The 25,132-nt window shown below is 44.4% G+C and overlaps 1 protein-coding gene across 1 annotated transcript in view; it reads left to right on the forward strand.

Moving 5' to 3' along the window:
- LOC147750758 (uncharacterized) overlaps positions 1-25,132 on the forward strand; it is a 71,394-nt gene that overhangs the window by 38,175 nt on the left and 8,087 nt on the right. Inside the window, exons 6-8 of the mRNA XM_086930821.1 lie at positions 2,426-2,491; positions 8,808-8,858; positions 12,240-12,263. Of these exons, the coding sequence (XP_086786947.1) occupies positions 2,426-2,491; positions 8,808-8,858; positions 12,240-12,263 (141 nt within the window). The remainder of the gene's footprint in view (positions 1-2,425; positions 2,492-8,807; positions 8,859-12,239; positions 12,264-25,132) is intronic.

A 25,132-nucleotide genomic window follows, 5' to 3' on the forward strand; every position in this document is an offset into this window, starting at 1 on the left:
TCAGGGTGTTTGGAAGTGGAACAGAGCCGGAGGCACCAAATCCCTGCCAGGGGCCGCCACGCAAATATGTATCCATCCTCTGAGGATTATTAAATTAAGGATATATATTGGTGGGGTGGCCCCTGGCGTTTGGTGGCCCTGTGCAGTAGCACAGCTTGAACATGCCTAAATCCGGCCCTGGCTGAGGTAAGAAGAACAAAGTAACTTTTGCATTCATTGCCAGAGGAGTATTCATGCAGAAGAGAAGGCCGTGAAAAAAAAATGATACAATATGCATTGCAAACACGTACAATTATCCATCAACGGCTATTTCACTGACGGACAAAGGAAGGACAAGACTCTATTAATAGCATTAACTAACTTCAGTTCTCTACAATAAAGAAAATCTCACACCAATAAACAGCAAAAGCTAGCGCCAAATTGAACACGCAAGAGTCAGTGAAGATGAAGAAGCGCAGCATAGACCAGTGTCATACAATTACAGTAGATATAATAACGGAATACATCGGAAATGTAACTAGGAGCACCAGTCATCGCGTTACTTATTCAGCCAAGATTTACAAAGATACAATAACAATACTTATACTACTATAGAGATATATTATACACACACTTTTTTTTTTTGGGTAGCCACTCACCAAGACCCACGACCTCGACGCCAAGCAGGTCCAACAGGTCCTGCTCCCGGTCCAAAATGTCTGCCCAACGGTGGGTCAGCTGATGGTGGGTATGCCGGATACCGGAGCAGCGGAAGACTGCCTGGCGCACCTTCACCCACCGCCGGAGACGCTCCTCAATATGCTGGTAGCCGGAGCCGGGCCTGCCACCTGCTGCCAACATCAAGGGGAGGTAGCGCTGGATAAAAAACACCAGGGCAGCCACCTCCTCCTCCCCAAAAAGTTGGCGGGGCCTCACCCCTAGGGGGCGCATTCTGCCGCAAGGCAGCCTAGTTTTTGGGGGCACTGGCGCCTTGCCCTTTGAGCCGCCGCTACTGCTGGCGCCCTTGACCATGGTTCTGGGTGGAGGGTAGAAGAAAACTAAAAGTTCAAGACAAAAAGGTAGGGGAAAGAAGAAGCAAGGTAAAAGAACAAGAAGGAAGTAAAAAGCAATAGAAAAGTTGTAAAAGTAGAAATAAAATGAAAAATATAAACCTAGGCACAGAGAGAAATAGGTAATAACTAAAGAAAGTTAGAAAAAGTGGGTAAAAAGACAAGGATTAAAGAGATTTTAACAGGATGCAAAAGTAGGCCCAAAACCATAGCCAGAGTGTGTGATCCAAGATGGCTGCGCCCATCGCGACCGCATGGGTAGGTTCGCGCGATATTTAGCGCGATCACGCACTTTTGTAGTGCGAACGAGAAGATGAGTTCCCGAACATGTCTTGCACAACGCGACCACGTTACTTGTGACCCGGAACAGGAAATAAGGGAACGCAAGCAGGCGGGACAAACCTCTGGGGTAATTTAGCGCGCTAGCCATCCCGAGCATGCAGGCAACGCCCCGAACACGCGCACCGCGCTCCCGAAGACGAAAAACGGCGCGCGAACGAGCCCAGCAAGCAACTCCGCATGGTTGCGGAGCTACGCGTAGTTCGCGGAGTGCAACTACGTCTTCGCGGAGCTTCGCGGAGTCCGACTCCGCGAACTACGCCCAGGGTTATACATAACTTGGTTAATTGGAAAAAGTGTATTTTTTGTTAATGATTAATGTTTGGTTTATCAATGTATTCTTGTGTATGAGTTTGAATGCAGTATGTTTGAAATGGTGAGTCTGATGTGATTGGTCGTTCTATTTGTGTACATTTTTGTACAGTGTTTGTGGGTTATTGTATAAAGTGTTGTAGATATATAAAAACGAAAACGTTTTTTTGAAAAAATGAAATAAGAATTTAAAAATAAAAGCGATTGATGAGCTTTATGATGTATTGATGGTTAGTTCTTACGTCTGTGTAAATTGAATTTAGAAAATAATAGCAGCATTGGCAACTGGTTGTGGTTTCTAGTCCTCATACCTTGACATCTCACAGTGTGCAGCAGGGAAGCGGAGCGAATGATGGCAGATCCATACATTGCCTCTGCATGAGCCACGGCCCTGTGTCCAACTGGCCCCAGGTTAGATTAATCAATTGTTCTATGTGGTTAGTCGGCAAACATTTCTCTAAGATGTTTAACCAGTGCCATGTGCAAGAGAAACATAAACACTTTAATACTATGGTTTTCGCTTTGCAACACAGAATAGATGAATGAACAGGATTTTTTTTAATAATAATGGGTGAGAACTGCACATCATACAGGATCGTATATCCTCAACTAAGCAGCAGCTTTAGGTGCAAGTAAAGTATTAGTTAAAATTTCCATGCGGTTTTGTGTAGATACTTGTTATGTAAAAGCTCTCTTTTTCTAATATATCATAAATTCCCTTTCAGGAAGAAATAACTGGGCAAGTTGGAGAACTGGTTAAACAACTGCAGGGTCCCGTGAGAGACGTCCTGGTAAGATCAGCTGTTTGGAATCAATGACTGCTTTGAAATGTATTTTCTCTTTATACATACATGAGACCATATACTGCATCTTATTGTCAACCAGTAAGACAAGGACAGTACCACAAGTAAGTCTGGAACCCGGGAGTCTTTTCTGCGGCTCAATGGACATTCTCCATGAAGTGGCAGCAACCTATAACGACTTAATAGCATTCTTTTGATTCAATCGTTATCAGTGTCCCACTTCCCTTCCCCACTTTACATAATCAACATTGATATTAAAATGCAGTTTTGTGAGCGTAAAACCGAAGTGCTTCCTACAGAGCATTATGATCTCTGTGCTAGAGAGCTGTCAGGGACCCAGCCCCACCAGCGCCAGCCAGCATCTGCTACAAGAGGACAGCAGTGCCTGTCAGGCTAGTGGTGGCAGCCAGGGAGCCTGCAGGGAAATTAAATCACCCAGTGCCCCTGCTTCACAAGAAGAAAACACTTTAGGTTCAAAAGGTGAATTCTTTCAGGCACAATGTAGATTCTTGAAGAATCTTCATCACATCTGCACATTAGTATTTTACAGTATCTGCTGTGAATATTATGTATAAATATATGCGAACGAACGAATATGAATACGAATATCTTCTTTATTCTGTAAAAAATTCACCATAAAAGAGTTAAATTTCCGACAATTTTACATACAATCCATTAGAAGATAAAACACTAATTAAAACCTACACAGATATATATCAAGATAAAAATTGAACCGTTACATAATCACTTTGCATCAGATGTTACTTATAATCAAATTCCTCAACAGTACAGTGTTAGCAAATGTGCTGAGAATACAACAGGCTAGAGCTAACCCAGGTTTAAATCGGGCCCAGGGACAGCGGATTGTGGTCTATTATTCAGGGTTGGGTTTGCTGTTTTAACCTCCTGATGCGGGTCAGCCAAGCGCTGCCCAAAAATTTAGCCACCCCGCAAACCATAACAGTTGAAGTTGGGTCAGAGGAAAGAACTCTTAAAGCCATACGATGGCACCTCAAACCCAACCCCTTGCATACTGGTTTAAGCCACACCTTCCTAGCAATTTTATATGCGGGGCATGCAAACAGTAGGTGCGCCACAGTCTCCTTCGGGGCCGCGCACCCCGGGCATTTGCGTGCAGGACCGTCAACAATAGACCACCCGGTGTATAATCATGTACCGGGAGGGCCCCGTACCTTAACTTTAAATAGAGGGTTCTATCTAAAGGCTTAGTTATGAGGTCAAGGAAGGGTTCTAACTTCCTAGACCATTTAGTCTTTAAAAACCGCTCGGTAAGTGGACCCCCAGCCCCATTGCGTATTAATTCAGCCTGTGCCCACTCCCAATATATCTTCTTAATCACTGATTTGGGAGGTGGCTTTTGGCTCTCCCATATGTCCCTTAAGCCCAAATGCATCAGCAGCTGCCTCAAGTTATAAAGCCACCTGATCTTGTTGCCAGTGTCTAACGATATTAGTTCATCCAGAACGGCAGCATACTTGGCAAGCTCCTCAGTCCTCCGCAGCCTCACCCAAAACAGTAAGGGGCGCAACCGCACCAGATCTTTAATGGGTCTCCTACCTAGATCAAGTCGCAGGGGGATTAATGGAGTGGAGACAGGAAGAGCCACCAAATCCCTAAGGAACTTATTTTCCGCAGTTATTAACTCAGACACATTTTCGAACCCCCACAACTCGGAGCCATATAGTTCAGACGGGAGTACCTGGCCCTCATATATCGCTATAGCTGGGGCCACGGGTTTGCTTATTGATTCCCGATGCTCCCTCAGAGTCACCCCTGCCACTCTTTTGTGGCTAAGTAACATTTTGGCCAGGTGGTCCTTCCAACTCATCCGACTATTGACCCTTACCCCCAAATAGTCGAAGGATTCCACCAGCTCTAAGGGTGCCCCGTTGAGTGTAAAGTTGTTCCTAAATCTTTTAGAGGGTGAAAAGGCCCTGAGTTTAGTTTTGGAGGTATTAATAGTAAGTCCTCTATCTATACAAAAGGTGCTAAAGCGATTTAAAAGCCTTTGGAGACCCACCGGGGATTTGGAGATTAATAGGGTGTCATCCGCGAAGAGTAGGGTGGGGATACGTTCCCCCGCCAGGGATGGTGCGTCGGCCTCTTCCCCTCTTAGATGTTCGACCACCCCATTGACGAACAGGGAGAAGAGGGTCGGTGCCATGACACATCCCTGTCGCACTCCTCTCTTCACGGGCACCCTTTCTGTTAGTTGACCCTGGGTCCCCCATCTGATCCTCGCGTAATTCCCCTCATGGAGTCTTACGATGAAGCTCAGAAGCGGCCCTGGAACGCCCATCTCTTCTAATGTCTCCCACAGCCTTGCCCGAGGGACCAGGTCGAAAGCCATCCTGAGATCAATGAAAGCCATATAGAGACTGCCTCTATTGATGGTAACTGACTTCCAATAGATGCCGAAAAAGAGGAAGACCTGGTCCATCGTCCCCACCCTCTGTCGAAAACCTGCTTGTAGGTGGGAGAGGATTTGTTCCTCTTCCATCCAGACTCCAACCCTTGAGATGATGACCCTGCCAACCACTTTCTGTATCACGTCTATCAGACTGATAGGTCTGTAGTTGGCAGGGTCCTCTCTGTTCCCTTTCTTAAACACGGTAACCACCTCAGCTCCCTTCCAAGAGTCCGGCACAGGGTGCCCCCTGGCGATGTAATTCATTATAAGGGCAATTAATTCTGCCCAAGCCTTAGGTTCCTTTATCAGAAGGTCCCCCGGAATCCCATCTGGGCCAGCAGCCTTCTTCGGGGTCAGGCGTCTAATTGCCGCCAATACTTCTAGGGGCACAAATGGCTCCTCGAGCTCCCTTGCGTATCCCCCTTCTCCCCCCGTTTCTACCATTAGAGGAAGGTCAGCTTCATTTCCGCCATATACTGCAGAAAAGTGGTCGACCCATTGCTTACTCGTTATATGGGTGGCTAGTGGTTGTGAGCTCTGTTGCCTAGATTTGTTAATTAGGTCCCAAAACAACCTTGAGTTCCTCATGGAGACTGCCCCATACAGATCCTGCCAATGTTTTTCTTCCCATTCTCGTTTAGCAGCTGCTACAGCCCTCGAATAATCCTTCCTAGCCGCTCTAACTAGTGAGGGATCCTTTTTGAGCAGTGCAGCTGCTAACTCCTTCCTTTTACCCTTGCACCGGGCATTGTACCAGGGGATGGTGGAGATGGGAGATATATTGCTGGCCTTAGAGCTATTCCCTTGTTTTAAAAAGTAATGGCTCACCTGCTCAATTGTGTTCTTGTAAACCATTTCTAAGGCGATTGGTAATTCTAGCGCGTTTCTCGGTTCCTGTTCCCGTAATAACAGGTCCAGGGTCAGATCTTCCACAAGGATTTTTATACTCCCTAGCTGATCTTCATTTAATTGGGCCTTATCCCATTTCAACCTGCGATTACTATTATAGGGGACCACCTCTTTGGTTAGCCTCAAGGGAGCACGTAACTTTCCCGACTTGACATTGCCCCACCTAAGCTTTGTACAGAGGGGGTTGTGGTCACTATCCTGTGTAGCCACCACCTCCATGTCTAGAAGGTATTTCCATAGTCTAACGTCTAACAGGATATAATCTATTCTAGATGGGCTGCTGAGTCGATTAAATGTCATTGCACCATCCTTATCCGAGTTGGTCCTACCATTTAGGGCTCTTAGGTTGTGTTCCCTGGTTAGGGCATTGATTTGAATGGCCCTTGCTGCCCATTTTCGGATAGGGTGCAACGACAAGGCTGGGATGGACCATCTAGAGTCTTCTCCCTCGGTGCCCAGGGGATCATCCCCGCTCAAGGGCTCAAATGTACAGTTAAAATCACCCCCCACAATAAATTTTGCCAAGTGTGGACACCTCGCTAGTGCTAAATCCAGGCTGGTTAGTGTTTCTGAGAATGTGTCCCCTGGTGACCCTCTAGCATAAATATTAAATAGTTCCAACCTAATCCCCCCCCGCCAGTCCCCTACAAGATAAGTGAAGGAGGTCTCTACATACAGAGTTGTTGGAGGCAACATCCCAGTTCAGATCAATCTTGATCCAGACCAATAGTCCTCCCGCTGGTCTACCCTTCCCACCACTTACTGCAGGGACAGAATATGTATAAATATATGTATGTGTGTTGTATTTATATAGCACCAACCATATTTGGGATTGTAACAATATAGCTAATCTCAATAACAATCTGATGTCCAGTGCCTAATATTACAGTGATTTAAAAGGTCAAATGATAGTTTAAAGCGTAGTACAACCAACACTGGTCCTTGAACAGAGCTTTTCCTGTGAGTAGAAGTGTTTTATTCCAGGCTTCGGTGTGGCACACACTTCCATTTCCAGCAGTCACACACAGATAAACACGGTTTGGGGAGTCAGGCCTCTGTTTGTGCTCTGGCAACAAATGAAGGGGACGTAAACTGAAGCAGACAGCAATCTATACTACTGTTTGAAAAGGGAAAAACACCCTGGTGTAGGCCTCGTTTGGCATCTAGAGTCACAGGTTCAAACTGAAGAACTCTTCCAAGGAAAGGAACTCGTGTGAGACAGTAATGACTGGGTATTAAGAACATATAAATAATGATCCCTAGAATAATCGGCTGAGTGCACATCTGTAATGCACACATTGTGCAGCACAAATGTTGGCCTAGCCTGCGAAACACGCAGGTTTCACAAAGACATGTGTAGCAGGACGGCAGAGTGTGCAGCACAAGGGCTGCATAGCACTTCCTGCATACGTACGCCTCAAATGTGCACCTGCTGAGGGAAGTTCTTGGGAGAAGACGGTGTTCACTGGGCCATTCCCTGTAATTGTCTATCTAAAATGTAGCGTTTATTTCTTTAACAAATGGTGTGGAATATCATAGGATACTCCAACACTAAAGCAGTGCAAGTGTAGAACTGTGCATGGCAGTAACAAGGTAGGAAGGATTCATGCGTGACACAGGTCTGCCTTAGGCCCTTCAAGGATTCATGCGTGACACAGGTCTGCCTTAGGCCCTTCAAGGATTCATGCGTGACACAGGTCTGCCGTAGGGCATTCAAGGATTCATGCGTGACACAGGTCTGCTGTAGGCCCTTCAAGAATTCATGCGTGACACAGGTCTGCCTTAGGCCCTTCAAGGATTCATGCGTGACACAGGTCTGCCGTAGGGCATTCAAGGATTCATGCGTGACACAGGTCTGCCATAGGCCGTTCAAGGATTCATGCGCGACACAGGTCTGCCTTAGGCCCTTCAAGGATTCGCGCGTGACACAGGTCTGCCTTAGACCCTTCAAGGATTCATGCGTGACACAGGTCTGCTGTAGGCCCTTCAAGGATTCATGCGTGACACAGGTCTGCCTTAGGCCCTTCAAGGATTCATGCATGACACAGGTCTGCCGTAGGGCATTCAAGGATTCATGCGTGACACAGGTCTGCCTTAGGCCGTCCAAGGATTCATGCGTGACACAGGTCTCCCTTAGGCTGTCCAAGGATTCATGTGTGAGACAGGTCTGCCTTAGGCCGTCCAAGTATTCATGCGTGACACAGGTCTGCTCTAGGCCCTTCAAGGATTCATGGGTGACACATATCTGCCTTAGGCCCTTCAAGGATTCATGCGTGACACAGGTCTGCCTTAGGCCCTTCAAGGATTCATGCGTGACACAGGTCTGCCTTAGGCCAACCAAAGATTCATGTGTGACACATGTCTGCCTTAGGCCCTTCAAGGATTCATGCGTGACACAGGTCTCCCTTAGGCCCTTCAAGGATTCATGCGTGACACAGGTCTGCCTTAGGCACTTCAAGGATTCATGCGTGAAACAGGTCTGCTTTAGGCTCTTCCCTATGTCTGCTGCTGTCAGGCTCAGGAGTGGGTCCTGCCTCTGTGTGAGTCTTGGATATGTTCACACTCCTGGGCGGTACAGTGGCACTTACCTTTCTGCACATGTTCTCTAGATGCTTATTGGAAATTCACAAATTGTCAGTTGCAAATGCAATAGCAAGAAAGAAAAGAAATGTAAAATGAGGATTATATTTATAACATTCTTGTTAAAGTCTTTGAAATGAAAGGTGTATTAAAATGTCTTTTATATGTGAACCAGTAATATTTCTTACCAAGCTAAAATGGCAAAGATAAAGTACACTTTTTTCATTTTAGTTTGGTAATCTACTTCTATTACAAGAAGTCACATATGCTGACATTAACTATTGTAAATTCTAATCGCGTGTGACATTTGTCTGCTGCTTGTTAGTTTTTTCCTTGCAGTTTAATATATAAGTATCATTCACTAATTTCTCAATTGTCTTTTAGATGAAGCTTGGTCTTGAAGAGCCAGTATTTAAATTAGTGTGCGGTCTGCTGGTAAGTGATTCGTTTTTGTGAAGCTCAAGGATGCTTGCATGTATTTCAGAGCCTTTTGTTATGTTGTGTTATGTCATTCAGATTTAAATAGCGTGCGGTTATCCAAGGGTGACTTGGCACTGGCGCTGTCCTGGTTTTGGTGCTGTCCTGGCGATGGCGCTGTCCTGGCTCTTTCAACCTCTTTGCAAGAGATGAGTCCCACTTTTTCTCTCCTTTGAGCATGTCGCTTCAGAGTTGTGTTCTAGTAGCCTGTGACACAACAGTTTGCACTTAAACCACATTTTTAATCTTAAACCATGTTCATTGCTTGCCAATAAACCTAAAATAGCAAAGCAGCAGTGCACAAAGTCCTGTGGAAACTTTGCATGATGCACCAAACGCAAAATAGTTTGTTTTAGTACCTGTAGGCATCAAGCTGTGCGCAAATTCCAGACCTTAGAATAATGTATTGTGCTCTGATATCACGTTTTTCTCTTGATGATGAGCAAATTAGCATGGTGGAGTGTTCTGCCATGCAATCATGCCAGGACTTACCTGGCGTTCATTCTGCCGGCAAACCCCAACAGTGTATGTTAGACCTGACAGCCTTAGTGTGGTGTTCCCCCCAACTTTTTTGCCTACCTTCTCCATTATTCTGGTCTTGTTTTTGCTGGCTTTTGAACTAAGTGCACTTTACCACTGCTAACCTGTGCTAATGTACTTGTGCTCTCTCCTCTAAAGATGGCAATATTTTCTTATTCCCAATTTGAACTCAAGACTTTTTTATGAACTGGACGCTCCTTCCTTGAAATTTTCATATGTTTGGATCATTTGGGGCCTAAACGGTAGACCCCAGGAAGAAGAGCGTACAAACTTTCTACATTCTTTTGTTATTTATTATATTGATTTTCTCCCTGTGCTTGTCGAGTCACCCTTACCGTTATATACGTAGTTCTATTGTTTCAGGGGTGCTTAGCACGGGCGAACGGCTAATATTGAGATATTTTGGGTGATACAATGGAGGATGATATAGAAACGTTAGCGGCAGAATTGTTTCAATTAAGCAAAACCTCTAGTATTCAAGCCCTGATGATGTCCATTCCGGACGAAACGCGTTGGCTGTTATGAGTTATCTACACTGCATTGATTCAAATTGAATTGGACTTTTTGTGTTTATTAGAATAAAACTTCTGTTGCTGCTATCGAATGAACTTTGCAACAATAAAACTCTGAAACACAGCAGTTGAACCCAAGACTTTTTTATGAACACAACGCTCCAATGTTTGGATCATTTGGGGCCTAAACGGTAGACCCCATGAAGTAGAGCATACAAACTTTCTACATTCTTTTGTTATTTATTATATTGATTTTCTCCCTGTGCTTGTCAAGTCACCCTTACTATTATATACATAGTTCTATTGTTTCTGGGGTGCTTAGCACAAGCGAACGGATAATATTGAGATATTTTGTGTGATACAATGGAGAATGATAGAGAAAAATTAGCGGCAGAATTGTTTCAATTAAGCAAAACCTCTAGTATTCAAGCCCTGATGATGTCCATTCCGGACGAAACGCGTTGGCTGTTATGAGTTATCCACACTGCATTGATTTAGATTGAATTTGACTTTTTGTGTTTATTGGAATAAAACTTCTGTTGCTAATATCGAATGAACTTTGTAACAATAAAACTTTGGAACACAGAATTTGAACCCAAAACTTTTGTATGAACATGACGGTCCTTTCTTGAAATTTTCACATATTTTTGTATCATTTGGGGCCTAAACGGTAGACTCCAGGAAGAAGAGCGTATGACTTTCTACATTCTTTTGTTATTTATTATATTGATTTTCTCCCTGTGCTTGTCAAGTCACCCTTACCGTTATATACGTAGTTATATTGTTATCAAGCTTACCGCTAACATTCTATGAGTAAGCTTTAGGTGTTTAAAAACGAAGGCCCCGGTTCTTTAAATAATTGATAATTATAGCCCCGTCAGACATTGAACACCATGCATGCACGTCAACAGTAAGAGTGATGACTCAACAATATGTTCAGACAGATCATCCTCTCTCACATCATATTTAATAGCAAATATAAAAAATCCATGCGTTTCAATACCCTTTGAAACACAAATATTGTAAATCATGATTGCCCATAAAAAAAAACACACACAGTAATAGGTGGCAGTAGGTCAAAACACCTTCCACATTGTCTCAGTATGTCTGACAATCATCTGCTACGTTTAAAAAAAATTTAATTTAAAATGCCTCCTGATTGTTGTTCTCAGATCATTTAGAGACTGCTGTTTAGTGTTGACCTCTCCTATAGATATATGAAGGTTTTCTGAAGTGGGACGTGGCTATTTGTACCCTTTGGTGCAAGTTTCCAAAAATTGATGCAACCCTGACGCAAAAGTCTTTTTGGTATTTACAAATCCACGCTAGTGACAATTTTCCTGGCATTTTTATGGAAAATGAATGCAACACATTTCACTGCCTTATGTTGCTTTGTGTCAGGTAGGCATTCTATAGGCATTTCCGTGTATCCACCTTTGGATTTTTCCGCAAACTCATATTTACAAAGGGATGTAGACATGGGATTGCGTCAAAATGGTGCTAATACCTGATGCTGGCTTTACAAGCAGAAATATCTTTATTTATCTATGTTATTTGCCCTTAACCTCTGTACCGCATTCTGCAGGACACATACGAAGTGAACATAGCCTCAAAGAATAGTTTTTTTTGGTGTAGGAAGTAACAAGTACAAATACTGTTCTGACCACAAAGCAGTCACACTTGCACTATGGCGCATTGGTGCCTGCATTGTCCAGATGCAGTATAAAGTGCCTCAGCACGTGGGGAGAGCAGAAATGCACCATTTATTTGAAGATTTGCCAAAGTACTGCTCTCTACAGGTGACACAATGTAGCACACCAAATTTGCTTGCTGCGTTGCGCTACTTCTTTGTAAATATGCTCCCTGGCTTTCTTGATGGGGCAAACATATTTCCGTAAGGAGGAAGCACTTCACCCAGACCCATGCCAAATGTAGTGTTGATCTGTTCCACTTCTAATCCTAGAAGTGGGGTTTCACCAGCCCTGTTATGAAGTAAATCTCTCACCATTTCCGTAATGAAAATAGATCGGATTTCCAAGTCAAATAACCCATTGAAATGCCCTTTCCCATCCATTGAGTTAGAATTACGAGTACAGATAATGTATGCTTGCCAAGCATTGATTCATGAATTCCTGGCAGGCATAAAACAAGTAATTTTTTTTGTAAATTTACATTCACAATCGAATTTCCGTATGAATAAATGTTTCCAATATTTGTTTTGCTATTGTTGATTTTGCTAGTTTTTTTGTCTTTGAAAGATTTACACATCTATGTTTTCTTCCCCCAGGGTGATGTTCTGGTGAAAGTAGCGGTAAGTTGAAAACCAACTTTTGTCAGTATCACCCAATGTAAGGTCACAGACTAAACACAGACTAAACACGGCTATTTAATCATGTCATTTCTTTATTTCGGAAGTGAGCAAACTAATTACCTTTTACTCTTAGAAAATTGTTGGGTGTGTTATGCAAAGCAGAGGGATGCCATCCCAAGGTCAGTCTTATGGCTGCTTCTGGGGTCATGATTGTGTCTTTATCAATGGGCTTTTGAGAGCGCCACGGTCTTCACGTGCCCCCACCACTATTCTATGACACTGGTGAAGTAAGACGTTATCATTACTACTTTAATTAAAATGAACGATGCTGTTTCTGTCCTCGTCACCTTTCTTTGCCCTTGAGGGCAGGTGATGCCGTGAGAAGTAGCCATATGAAATTACATGGAATATGGCAGGGCTGGACTGGCTACCGGGCAGTTTGGAATGCTGCCGAGCTGGTGGCTGAGTTTCTTGCAGTGGGGGCTGATTTCATTCATGGAGGCCTGTGTGTGCTTCGAAATAATGAAAGCAAAACGAATTTCGTTTTGTACACGTAGGTCCCCATCAACAAAATCAGCCCTAGCTCAGCAGCATTCCAAACTGCCCAGTAGCCAGTCCGGTCCTGATGCCGTGAGAAGGAGCCATATGAAATTACATGGTATATGGCCAGGATATGGAAATGCAGATGTGTCAATGTTTTGCAGCCTGCCCAAAGTCACGCTTGGCTTTGCAATAATTATAGCATGTTCTCTTGAGCAATGCACAAATGTCCTGCACAGGTAGTTAAAGTTGAACGTTGAGAGAACACTGTCTGTCTATCAGCTCAACTGGCGCTACACGGCAGGCTGGAGAGACGATTGAGTCTGCCAACAGCTTACCTCGCAAGCAAGAGAGCTAACAGGAGTCTGTTCCCCTCCCCCGCCATTTTGAGTTTTTTACTAATATAAACTAGGTTCCCCTTCACAAAGCAAAGGGCTCTTTTGAAAGGTGATATTTCCCTTTTTGCACTTCTGAATTGGTAGAAGGTCAAGGGGGGTCACTGAGGTTCACAGAGGTGAGAGTCCTGAAGAAAGCCGGGGCACTGTCTATTGCTGGCTGAAACATGTCGACACTTATGCAGTGTGGAGCAGGTGGAGTCTCATAATAAGTTCCTCTACCTAGCATCCACGATTTCTTTTTAAATCCTGGACAGGGGACCTAATATTAAAATAGTAATAAGGATCCCCTAGGACCAGCTTTTAGTACCACCGATAATGCACTATTTTCTCACCTTTGAGTTTCCACTAACTCTTCACTGTATGTTGTATTGTCTTCCCCTCCCTATTGCTCCACCTCCAGTGTTGGTTAAACACACAGGTGTGTTAGCAGCCCTATGATGAAGCATGACACAGCTTGCTGTGTGTGAGGGCAGTTTTAAAAGCAAGGTGCCCTTTCCCTTTACTCACTCTTAGAAACTTTTCTTTTTTATGAATCATTTCTGATCCCTCTTCTTTTTGTGATATAAGTCTGAGCGGGAGGTCAAAGGGGCTTTTGTTCCTCTCACCCCTCTGTTCTGGTGTTTTCTATATCAGCTCAGCTGCCCCTACTCTGTAAAATAATGGGGTTTTGTGAATCCTTGTGTAAGAGAAAGGTATGCCCCCAAATGACTAAAAGCACACTGTGTCTTATGCACACGCGGCACATACTTTGTAATATTGACCCTGGCATACCATGTCTGTGGTGAATGTAGCTAGTGGATATATGGTGGGTAATTATATCATATGCCAGGTCTGTGGTGGGCAAAGGTGGTCAGTGACTCATGCCTTTGGGAAAAGGTCTATGCCACAAGGAACGTCATGGAATAGGTTGGTTTATTTATTTATTTATTTGAAAGTTTTATAGAGCACGAACAGGATCCTAGCGGATATCAGAGCGCTATACAAACAATAAATGTTACTTATACATCAAATAAGCGCCGATCAACACAAGTGAATAAAACATGTAGTCATAACAACATAGCTAGATTTAAAATCAAGAGTTGTCTTGTGGATGGGAGCGTGAGTGGGTCTCGTATCAGGGTTTCAGCAAATCCAACTCATGTGTATTTGGCCATGAGGATGGCTTTAACTTCCTTTTTAAAAGAGGTAGTGGACAGGTTAGGTCTGGTTTCTGGGGGTAAGGCGTTCCAAATTCTGGGTGCCATCCCAGAGAAGGATCTGTTATAAGTTTTTTTTCTTATGGAATTTTTGTGGTTTCAGTAGTAGTTTTTCCGCATTTCTTGAGATCGTCAATTTCTGTGCCAGGTAACTGGGAATCTTAAGATGCATGGCTCTGTGCGTCATGCACGCAATTTTCAGCTGAATTCTCGCCTCTAGGGGTAGCCAGTTCAGGGATTGAAGGACCGGCGAGATGTGAGAGCTACGTTTAGATCCAGTTATGAGTCTTGCTGCGGCATTGATTGAGGCTCTCAGAGGTGCAGTAGATGCCTTAGGTAAACCACAGAGAGAGAAACATCCGTATTCCACTCTGGGTATAACCAGAGCTTGTACTGCCTGCTTGAACTCATTGTGTGTGTGTGGTAGGAAGGGTTTCAGTTTCCTCAGTGTGTTTATCTGGAAGTTGGCTCCCTTTGTAGCACTTCTGATGTATTTTTGCATGTTGAGATTACTGTCTAACATTATTCCTAGTGACTTTTCTGAGTCCACAATGATAGGTTGAACGTTGAACGCCGTAATATATTTGATCCAATCTTGCATTTTCGGGATTTGAGCCAGTGGAGCAATTAGTAGGAATTCCGTCTTTAGGGCATTCAGTTTCAGATGATTTTCTGCCAGCCAAGTTTGGGTATTCCTAAGAGCTGTATTCAGTAGTTTGATGTCATCTAAGGAATGTATCTTGAGGTATAGTTGTGTGTCATCTGCGTACATGTGATATTGCACGTTAGATGTTTGTAAAATTTCGGTGAGGGGTTCCAGGAAGAGATTAAACAGTGTTGGGGATAGTGCGGATCATTGAGGTACACCCAGGGATACTGGAACGGGCTTGGACAGTGTGTTATTGACTTTGAATTGTTGTGTCCGATTTTGGAGAAATGAAGTGAACCAGCTTAGAACTGCCCCAGATAGGCCCATTCTGTGTTTCAGGAGGTCTAGCAGGTTATCATGCTTGACCGTATCAAAGGCAGAGGAGAGGCCAAGTAGGATGAGTAGGCAGGATCTGTTTTGGTCAAGTATTTGCAGCGCATTGTCAATGATGTGTGTCATGGCTGATTCTGTGCTATGGCCAGCAGGGAAACCTGATTGGTGTTTGTTGAGAAGGTCAAAGTGATCAATATGTTTTGTTAGCTGTAGATGCACACATTTTCCAACACCTTGGCTAAGGTAGGGATATTGGAGATAGGGCGATAGCTGTTAAGGTCCTTGGGGTCTGCTGTTGGCTTCTTTAGAATGGGTGCAACCTGGCCTACTTTGAGGGAGTCTGGGATGCATCCTTGTTGAAGTGAGCTGTTAATGATCTTGGACCAGAGAGGAAGAAGTAGTGGGGTAAGGTCTTTGACTGCATTTGCCGGAAGTGGGTCAGAAAAGTGGTTGGCTGGGTTCAATGCGCTGAGGATTTTGCCTAAAGCGTCTTTGGAGTTGGAGGTAAATGATGACCAATCCGCATTATTTTTTGGGTTGGACGCTGAAGAGAGTTGGCCAGGCGTTGTTCTGGGAGCAGGCAAGGTTAGTGTATTCGGTCTAGCGTATAGGGTTAGATCCTTTAGGAGGTAGTTCTTGATGGTGTCGGTCTTCAAGGTGAAGTAGGTGGAGAATTCTTCACAGTTTGGCTGCGAGCCTTCTCTATCTTGTAGGTGAAGAGGTGCCTCCTTAGATTGGGTTTTAATCAGATCAAAGAGTTTTATGGGTCGATTTCTTGCCTGGTCAAGTTGAAGGCTGAAAAAGTCGGTTTTGGCGCGCTTGATCTTCCGGAAATATGCATTTCTCTTTGTCCTGAGGATCTTGAGGTGGCTGGCGGAAGGTATTGATCTCCAGGCCCGTTCTGAGTGAACGCCTATCCTTGCTGAGTATACCGTTGTACCAAGGTTTAGAATCTTTCAAAGAAGCTCTTTTTAGTTGCAGAGGTGCAACCTTGTCTATTATTGCTGTCATAGTCGAGAGGTAGTGGTCGGTGAGATCGTGAACTGTGGAAGATCCTTCGGGAGGTAACAGAAGGTTGGAACAGGAAAAAGGCAAGGTGTTGGGATTAAGTTTTTTCAAATCTCTTTTCCACACTTTAGGTCTTGTGGATAGAGTTGAGTTCAATTTCACCGTTTCCTTAATGATGAAGGTGATGGTCTGACCAATCGCAAGGTAGGATCGACTCTAGCTGAATGGAGCCTGTTTTAGAGATTAAAAAATCCGAAATTGATCCTTTGTCGTGTGTTGGGGTGTCGCAAACTTGCATTAGGTTTAGACCTAGCAAGGAAATTCTTAAGACTGTTCACTACTGTGTCTTTAGGATCAGCCCAATGGAGATTGAAGTCTCCGAGGAATATTTGGGTATTTTGTTGCCCTGCGTATGATGATACTAAGTCCATGAAGTGTTTGGTGAAGGCGTGGTTCTCCCCTGGTGGGTGATAGATGATGTGCAGAGAGCAGACAGGTTTGCCCTTGCTAGAGATGTTAATGCACATGCATTCGCATGAATGGAATACTGGGGAGATGGCTCTGTTTACAGAGATGTTAATACGATGTATGCATGCTATGCCTCCCCCCGACTTATCATCTTGAGCTCTGTCTAGCCTGATGATGTTGTAATTAGGTGGAACTAAAATATCAATGATTGGTGTAGAGGATTCCTTTAGCCAGGTTTCTGTTAGCATTATCAGGTCTGGCTCATGTGTGAGGATGATGTCAGCTATGTTCGCGGCATGTCTAGCGGCTGATCTGCAGTTTAGGAGCATACATTTGAGTTTGGGCGTGCTGAGGGTTGGTAAAGAATTCCTGAGTGACAGTGATTCTTCTAAAGTTGTTGTTTGTGACGCCTCTAGTGTTTGGTTTAGTGGTCCTATGAGGGTTGGGGGGATAGTAGGTATCACCGATAATGCGGGAGTAGTAAGCTTCGAGGGGGCGGGGTCGTATGAGCTCACCAGGGAACGTAAGTCGCTCTCTGAGAGGAGATTGGTGCTTCTAATTGGTCGAGATGAATTGTTGTAGGAGGGGACTGAGGCCCAGTTAGAACAATAAGGATTCATGTTAGTGGTAGTTAGATTTCTGGGCCAGATCATTTTGGAGGGTCTAGTTGCTCTAATACCCCATGGTTGTTTCGCTAAGCGATCGTTGAGTGCTTGGAGTTCTTCTTTGATTTGGTTCAATGATAATATGATCTCATCAAGTGTGGGGTTTTGTGCAGGTGGGCGTGTAATATGTGGCTGTCTTGTGGGTGTGGAATTAGATGCATGCAGTGGGGTCTGGCCTTGAGTAAAGATTGTGGTGTGTGTGTGTGGAGTTTGTAGTATGTGTGAGTGTGGATAAGAGGGGTGTTGCTGGTGAGGGTGTCCGTGTTGGGTGGGCTGTGGGGGTGGTTACGGATGTATCTGTCTTGAGGTTCTGGATGTGTGCGCTGTAGCCTGGCTTGATGTGTGGCCAGGGCCCACTGCGTGCGGGGCAGGTAGGGGTGTTGTCGGTATGAGAGTGTGTGTTAGGTGGGTTGTGGGGGAGGATGATAGGACTGATGGTGCGGGTCGAGTTGTGGATGACGGTGGGTGGGCTGTGGGAGTGGCTGTTTGGAGTGTGGGGGATGAAAGATGGGCTGCTGGAGTGGGAGGGGTTGTGGCTGACGGTGAGTAGGTTGTGGGAGTGGATGGTTGGGATGTGGGTTTAGGAAGTATGCTCGGGGGTCGGGTGACAGCAGCAGACCATGCGTCCTCTGTGTTGTCTAGGTGGGGTGTTTTACAGTGATCTAACCGCTGAAGTAAGGGTGAAGGTCTTGCGTGGGGGGGTGGTTACTATGTGTGACAGTGTTTGGGAAGTTTGCAGAGGCATGAGTGTTAGTGAGGGACGAGTGGGACAAGAGGGGGTTATCCAGAGGGGCATCTGTGGTAGTGGTGGTTAAGTGGTGATTGGTGTTTGGTGGGGGTGCGTAGGTGGCTTCGTCTGTGTTGGGTTGAGTGTTCTGAGTGGTGTAAAGACGTGTGTTGGCAGGTAATGGTCGGAGTGGAGTGGCGTTGTTGTCGGTAAGATTGGACGTGTGGTATGATGAATATTAGCGGTAGGGGTAGTCTGAGTGCCCGTATGGGGTTTAGACACTTGCTCTTTGATGATTGGGAAGATGTTGTCTAAGAGGCTTAGATTACGATCTGTAGATTGCATGAGGATGGTTCCAATATTATAGATGGTGATGGTTGCAGTCGCTTGGAAAAGGTGGGAGTGGCGATGTAGATAACCAGACCATGGGGTATTTTCCTGGTAGCAGAGAGTGTAAATAGTGTTAAAAATAAATTTCTCCATTGCGCTCATCACTTCGTATGGAAAATTATATCATTAGTTGTGTGTCCATTGTGTATTGAGAAGTAAGGGTCCGCTATGGGTGTTTCAGGATGATGTTTAATAAGATTGTGTTTAAAGCGTTTGGCTGCGCTTTTAGAGAGTTTGGGGGGAAGGTGATAGTGTGAGTGTGTGTGCCTGTGAGCTCCATCATGAGTACCGGGTTTCTGTAAGCAGTCTGTATTCTATTGTGTGGGGAGTGTCTCAGGGGGAGGTGCTAATCTGGGTGTGGAGGCTCTGGGGGAGGTGCTAATCTGGGTGTGAGGGCTCTGGGGGAGGTGCTAATCTGGGTGTGGGGGAGATATTAATTTTGGAGTCTGAGAGGGAAGTGGGGGGATCCGGCCTAAGGAGGTGAGTGGATATGTGGTAGGCATGTGTTATAGTGGTGATGAGTATAAAGGTAAAATAATGGAATATGGAATAATGGGGTATAAGGTCTATTGGGAAAGAGAGAGATAACCAATCTGCAGGGCGAGAAAATAGTATAGGCAAGAGGGATCAGCAGGATAGTTAGCAGCTCTGCCGGGCGAGAGTTAGTGTAAGCAAAAAGGATCGGCAGGCCACCAGATAGTGAGATAAGATAATGGATGTTTATGGCCTACTGGTGAAGTGTTAGCGGCATTATGTGGTCAATCTGACCTGTTCTGGCTGGATAGTATGATCGGCTGACGAAGGGTGCGAATTATGTCATTGTGGTGGTACTTTTCCAATATGGCTGCCTCATTTGTACTAAGCCTCCTATGCAGCAGTACAGTCCTATTTCCTTTTCCATTGGATGTGGGTAGCTGGTTATAGTCTTGTTTTTCTTCTTAATTCTCATCACTTGTCCTCTTTCAGTTGCAGTAAAGCTCTTGTCCTATTTCCCTTGCAGTGGATGATGTTTGTCCTGGGATGCGAGTATGTTTACACAAGGAGGGGGGGGTTCCTCTCACCCTCGTTGTTTTGCTCTTCTTTTCAGCCACAATCCCTGTCGGCCATTTTGATTGTGCCCTTGCAGTAGGGTGAAAGTACCGGTGATCGGTAAATTCCATGTACAAAATGGGTGTGATGTTGGTGTGTGAGCAGTGTACAATAAACTGCCACCTCAGCACTATTTAGCTAGATGACCTTTGCCCTTTGGAGGCGCCTGCATGGGGCGCCTTCTATTCCAAGACCGGTCTAGCGGCTTGTGGTGCCCCATCTCGCTGTTGCCTAGTTTGGTGTGCGTTCTCGGCGCTGATCCCCGTCAAACGGGGGGCGGGGCTACCCGGCAGGCTCTTCCGGGCATCGGCTGATATGTTATTAAATAATACTCCTGAGGTTGCGGCCTGGATAGACGCGAGCAAAGGGAAGCCTTTGAGACGGGGGCAGCACCCAGCGTCTTTGCAGCTGCTGGACTCTGTAATTCTTCGGCGTCCGGCTGTATGGAGATTGTGGGGCTTCTGGTCCTGCCCCACCCGTTCACTCCGGAGACCATTTGTGACCCGGCTGGAGCCGGCTCACGGCCTCCGCCGCTCCGTCGTTCTTCAAGAGCTAGGATCGAGGGTGGTCGCACTCCGCCCTGGGGGTCAGGCAAGCGTGGGGTTGCCTACCTTCACTGCTGTGATTCGAGCTGCTGTGAGTGGCCGCCTCAGGTCAGACTGCCCGGCGTGGTGAGCGGAGATCTGCAGCTTCCAAGGATATCCCGGTGAGTGTCTCCGACAAAGTTTTGAAAATCCTCCTGTTACTCTTGTCTCTTCAGTCCTCGTTCAGTTCCGTACATTCAGTTCCGTACAGCCCGCTGCCAGCGCTAATAGGGATTTTCTGTGTAAAGTATCCCAACCGCCCGTGGCTCTCGGAGTATCCCAAGCGCCGGGAGCTCTACCCCAGAGCTCCTATCCTATCTGAAATGCCTTCCAGTGGTTCATAGATTAAAACTGTCATTAGATGCCACCACTGCATCTCTGCTTTACGTCAGTGTAAGAGGACAGCGGAGACAAGGTCCGTTTTGAGGGAAGGATGAGCACGGGACAGGAAGAGGTTAAAGACCGTGCCAGGAAATGTCAAAGTTGTTTATCAACCTGGGACTATGCTGTATGCCCCTCCCTTGTCCCTGGCACTTGCCTCACTGCACTGGCAGAGGGAACCATAAGTGAAAGGTTCGACAAGGCTAACCGATTGGTTTATAAATACACAGGGGCTTATTCACAGGCCCCTTGCACCTCTTTTCCGTCACTTTTCCCATGTTAAAATTGACACAAACGTTGCTCAAGGGGCTTGTAAATCTGCCCCACATAGCTCAAGTAAGTCGAAACAATGGCCCTGGATTCATTTTCTGTGCTGTCTCATGAGAGGTATCTGGGAAAATCTGGAACAGCACACGTATATTCTACCAGGATTACATTGTAAACATATTGCACTGATATTACACTGTGATAAAAATTTGAAAGAGGATGTGAAATAGTGGAAAACTGGAGTCTTTGAAAGACAGATTATTAGAACTTGTGCTGCTGAGCTATCAGTTTAGTGAATTCAATTTGTATCACAGCCTTTCTTTGCCGAATAAGCCTTTATCTCTTTTTTTTAGTATTACAACTTTTTATAAAAACATGGAACTCTGCGTCTCACTATGCTAAAGCAGTTCACATCCCAACTATTGGCTTTTGACGGGCTTTTTGTTCACATGAATACCCACTCAGGGCCGGCTTTAGGGCGGTGCGACTGATGGAGCCGCACTGGGCGCTGACCTGGAAGGTGAGCACTGACCTCAGGGGGGGGGGAGGGGCTCTGTGTTTATCAATCACTTGTGTTTTGAATTTCTATTTAAAACATGCTACAGAGTACCTTGTTCGCCCAGCTTGTCATGATAACTTTTGTGATTAATGTTCACACTAGAGAGAGAGAGCAGAGTTTTGTCTAGTGTGACTGGTAATAAAGTAGTATCTCAGAGGATAAAAATGTATGCTGCAAAGGACAGATCTGTATTTAAAGTGGATAGCTAAGTGTATACGTAAACACAACCTTTACCATTGCCATAAAACAAATGAAATGTATGTGAAAGAGAGGCTTTAAAGAGAGATGAGGTGCACTTTTGCCAGGTGGTATTGAGGTAATCAGAGGAGGAGGTCATGAATGCCCAAAAAGATGGTCGCACCAGGCGCCACCAGCACTGAATTCGGCCCTGTACACACTTAGTCATACAATGGACAGAGCTGTACCTCATGCTGGTAGTGTCTGGAGAATAGGCTGTAGTAAGCAGGGTACAGTTCTAGTACAGCAATAAGTGAACTCTCAGGGAGAATTAGCTCTATGGAAGTAAGTAAGTAAGTGTTTTATTTGCATAATTAATTAAAATCATTGCAATTCGTACAGGCACTGGTTAAAAATTAAAAAGCACTAATCAAATTCTAATAAAAACAGTGAGCACATAAAGGAAAAATTAGTTTTGGAAATTAGAGTTCATTCTTGGTCACCTAGTGGTAACAAAAGGTTAATTTCAAACATAAATTTTACAAAGCGAGTAGCCGTCTGAGATGAGTCGCCCCTCATGCATAATTCTAGTGCTTCTTGACATGTCCTGATGTTAAGAGCAAGCCAAATCGGACGAAGCCAAAAAGTTTGTAGGGCAAGTAAGCGTCTACAGATGCACAAGATATGAATTAGGTGTTCTTCCTCTTGTTTGCAGAAGCAGCATTGTGTGAGGGCAGCTTTCTTATATCCTTGTCAGAACTTATACGCCATCAGTGGGATTAAGCCGAAACGTAATCTCATTAATTGGTGTTTTACATGTGGTTTCATAGGCAATGAGAGATAGAGCGGTAGAGTTTTAGGAGAGTAGAGTTTAGGAGCCCAACTGCCGTGAAAGACCTTAAACACTGATTGTGTGTCATGTTCATAGGACAGTATTTTCGCTTGTTTAGTCAGAAGTTTGGATATCGTCTCTATAGGTAACGACATTATCCATATATCCTGGGCCTTTAATGTTTCTAAGCAATATGTCAAGTATTTATTCCAAGATGTGTCGGGATTGCTGAACAATGACATATACAGCTCTTTAGAGTGTGAGGACAAGCTAGTTTTGTTTTTAAACTATAAGCAATAAATCTTGCACTCATAACCCAGTGTTGGTAAGACAGAGAGAATTCCATTCGGATTTGGGCATGTGAAGTCGAGTTTGGTAGTTGAAACACTCTACGAAAGCATGCTGACTGAGCTCTATCTAGCCAGATGGACATTTTGTCTTTATACGTTGTGGCACTGAAGGCTATTTTCGGCAGGAATTTTGCGCCTATCAGTCTTATTAACGGGGCAAAATCCGGGGAATGGAGGGCTCTCTTTGTTCTTATGAAAGCCCCCTCCAGGCTGCGGGCGACACCCTGCATTGCAGTTATGTGCACGGTCGGTCTCCCTTTGTGATCTATCCAGACACCCAGGTATTTATATGCGGTGACTAATTTCAATGCCTTCCCCTCAATGAACCAAGTGGTCTTTCTTGTTTTCGAGGAGGAAGCTGTCATCACTTTGGTTTTAGTTATATGGATCTCCAGTGTGTTGGTATTGCAATACAAGACAAGGGAGTCGAATAGTCTTTGGAGGCCCACCTGGGTTTGATCGAGTAAGGTAGTGTCATCAGCATATTGCAAAGTTTGGATTTTTGTTAATTCAATTCTCGGGGGAAAAGCTCGGCAACGGGCTAGCCATTCAGGAAGGTCTGCAAGATACATATTAAAGAGTAAGGGTGCAAGAATGCATCCTTGTTTTAGGCCTCTGTTGGTAAAGATTGTATTAGTTGATGACCATCTCAAGGTGACTCTTATTTTCACCCAGGTATCTGTATGTAGAGCTATGAGAGCTTTCAGTAAAGTCTGAGGGATGCCCCATTTTGCCAATTTTTCCCAACTTTTGGGGTGAATCACGCTATCAAAAGCCTCCTGAAAGTCAATAAAGCCCAAGTATAGTGATTTACCTTTCGTGGCCAGTGTGGTCTCGATCATATGGGCTAAGCAGATCAAATTATCTTCAATGTGGCAGCCCTTTTGGAAGCCAGTTTGTGTGAAGGGAATTAAATTCCAAATTTCCACCCAAGTTGTTAATTTTGATAGGACACTTGCGTATGCCTTCCCGTCTACATCGAGAAGAGCTATAATCTGATGGTTGTCAGGGCTGGAGCGTGAGCCTTTTTTATGGATGGGTCGAGTAACGATCCTCGCCCGGAAACCGGGATAGATCCACCCAGTATAGCTGTCTCAAAAAGAGGAGCCAGCAGCATGGCCCATTTCTGGGCAGAGGCTTTATATACTTGGGTGGGAATACCGTTGGGTCCTGGGGCACCCCCTGATCGCATTTTCTTTATTATAAGCGCAACTTGATTTGGAGTTATCTTAACAATTGGCATTGTATCATCGTGGGAATTTGTGTGATTAGGGATGGGAAAGCTGTTGCAGTTAATACAATTTGGTTCTGTATAAAGTACTTTGATGTAAACCTCTCAGTCGGCAGGAGAGATGTTTGTTGCAATGGGTGGTTTAGCAATTTTAGTAGCCTTGTTCATCCAACTCCAGAATTTTCTTTGGTCCTTTGATTTTATAATCTCATGGGCAGCTGCCCAGTGGTGTTCTTCTTCCAATCTCTTAAGGATAAACCTGGCCTTCCTATATTCTTTTTGAGTAGCTGATATTTCACCCCGCAGAGATTTATATGCACTTTCATTATTAGCATGATTTCGCTGTAACTTATTTCGTTTGTATTTGGTGTTAATTATGAGTTGCTTTTGCTCTGAGAGGAAAGATGAAACCGGAAGGCCTTTGTCTAGACATTTTGTTGACTTTGAGGCTAGTTGTTCTCTGAAGTTGTAACAAAACAAAATTCCTTTCTGTGTTATTCAGTATTAGGCTTTGTGACTCACTGGTCTACTTTCAGTATTTGTACTTCTGATCTAAACAGAAAAGTTATATAGGTACTTATTATTACACCACACTATAGTGACTTTCTTTCTCTCAACATTTTATTATCATTTGTTAAAAACATTCATATAAAATTCATCACAGGACATTTCATATTCAACATATATAATTGAGCATTCCCTAATCTAATACAAAAGTAAATCCTATTCTTATTGTTGCCCAAAACACAAACACAAGATAAAAAAGCCAATTCTTTTGGCCTATATTGATTAAAATTCATAAAGTATATGTTACTTCAGGCAGTCCTTTTGTCGACGCGTTTCGGTGCGTTGAGATCTTTTAGGCACCTTCCTCAGGACAGACTTTTAAGTTTCAAAAGTTTTTTTGCTTTTTCTAAAATTAAATAAAAACAATTAGTGTCTAGTTTTGTTGAGAATTCCTATCTATCTCTAAAGTGTGGGTCTCTCATTGTACCTTATATCCCTCTCTATGTTTATAGAAAAAG

Source organism: Lissotriton vulgaris, chromosome 1_1 (genome assembly GCF_964263255.1).
Source record: "Lissotriton vulgaris chromosome 1_1, aLisVul1.2, whole genome shotgun sequence".
Lineage (NCBI taxonomy): Eukaryota > Metazoa > Chordata > Amphibia > Caudata > Salamandridae > Lissotriton > Lissotriton vulgaris.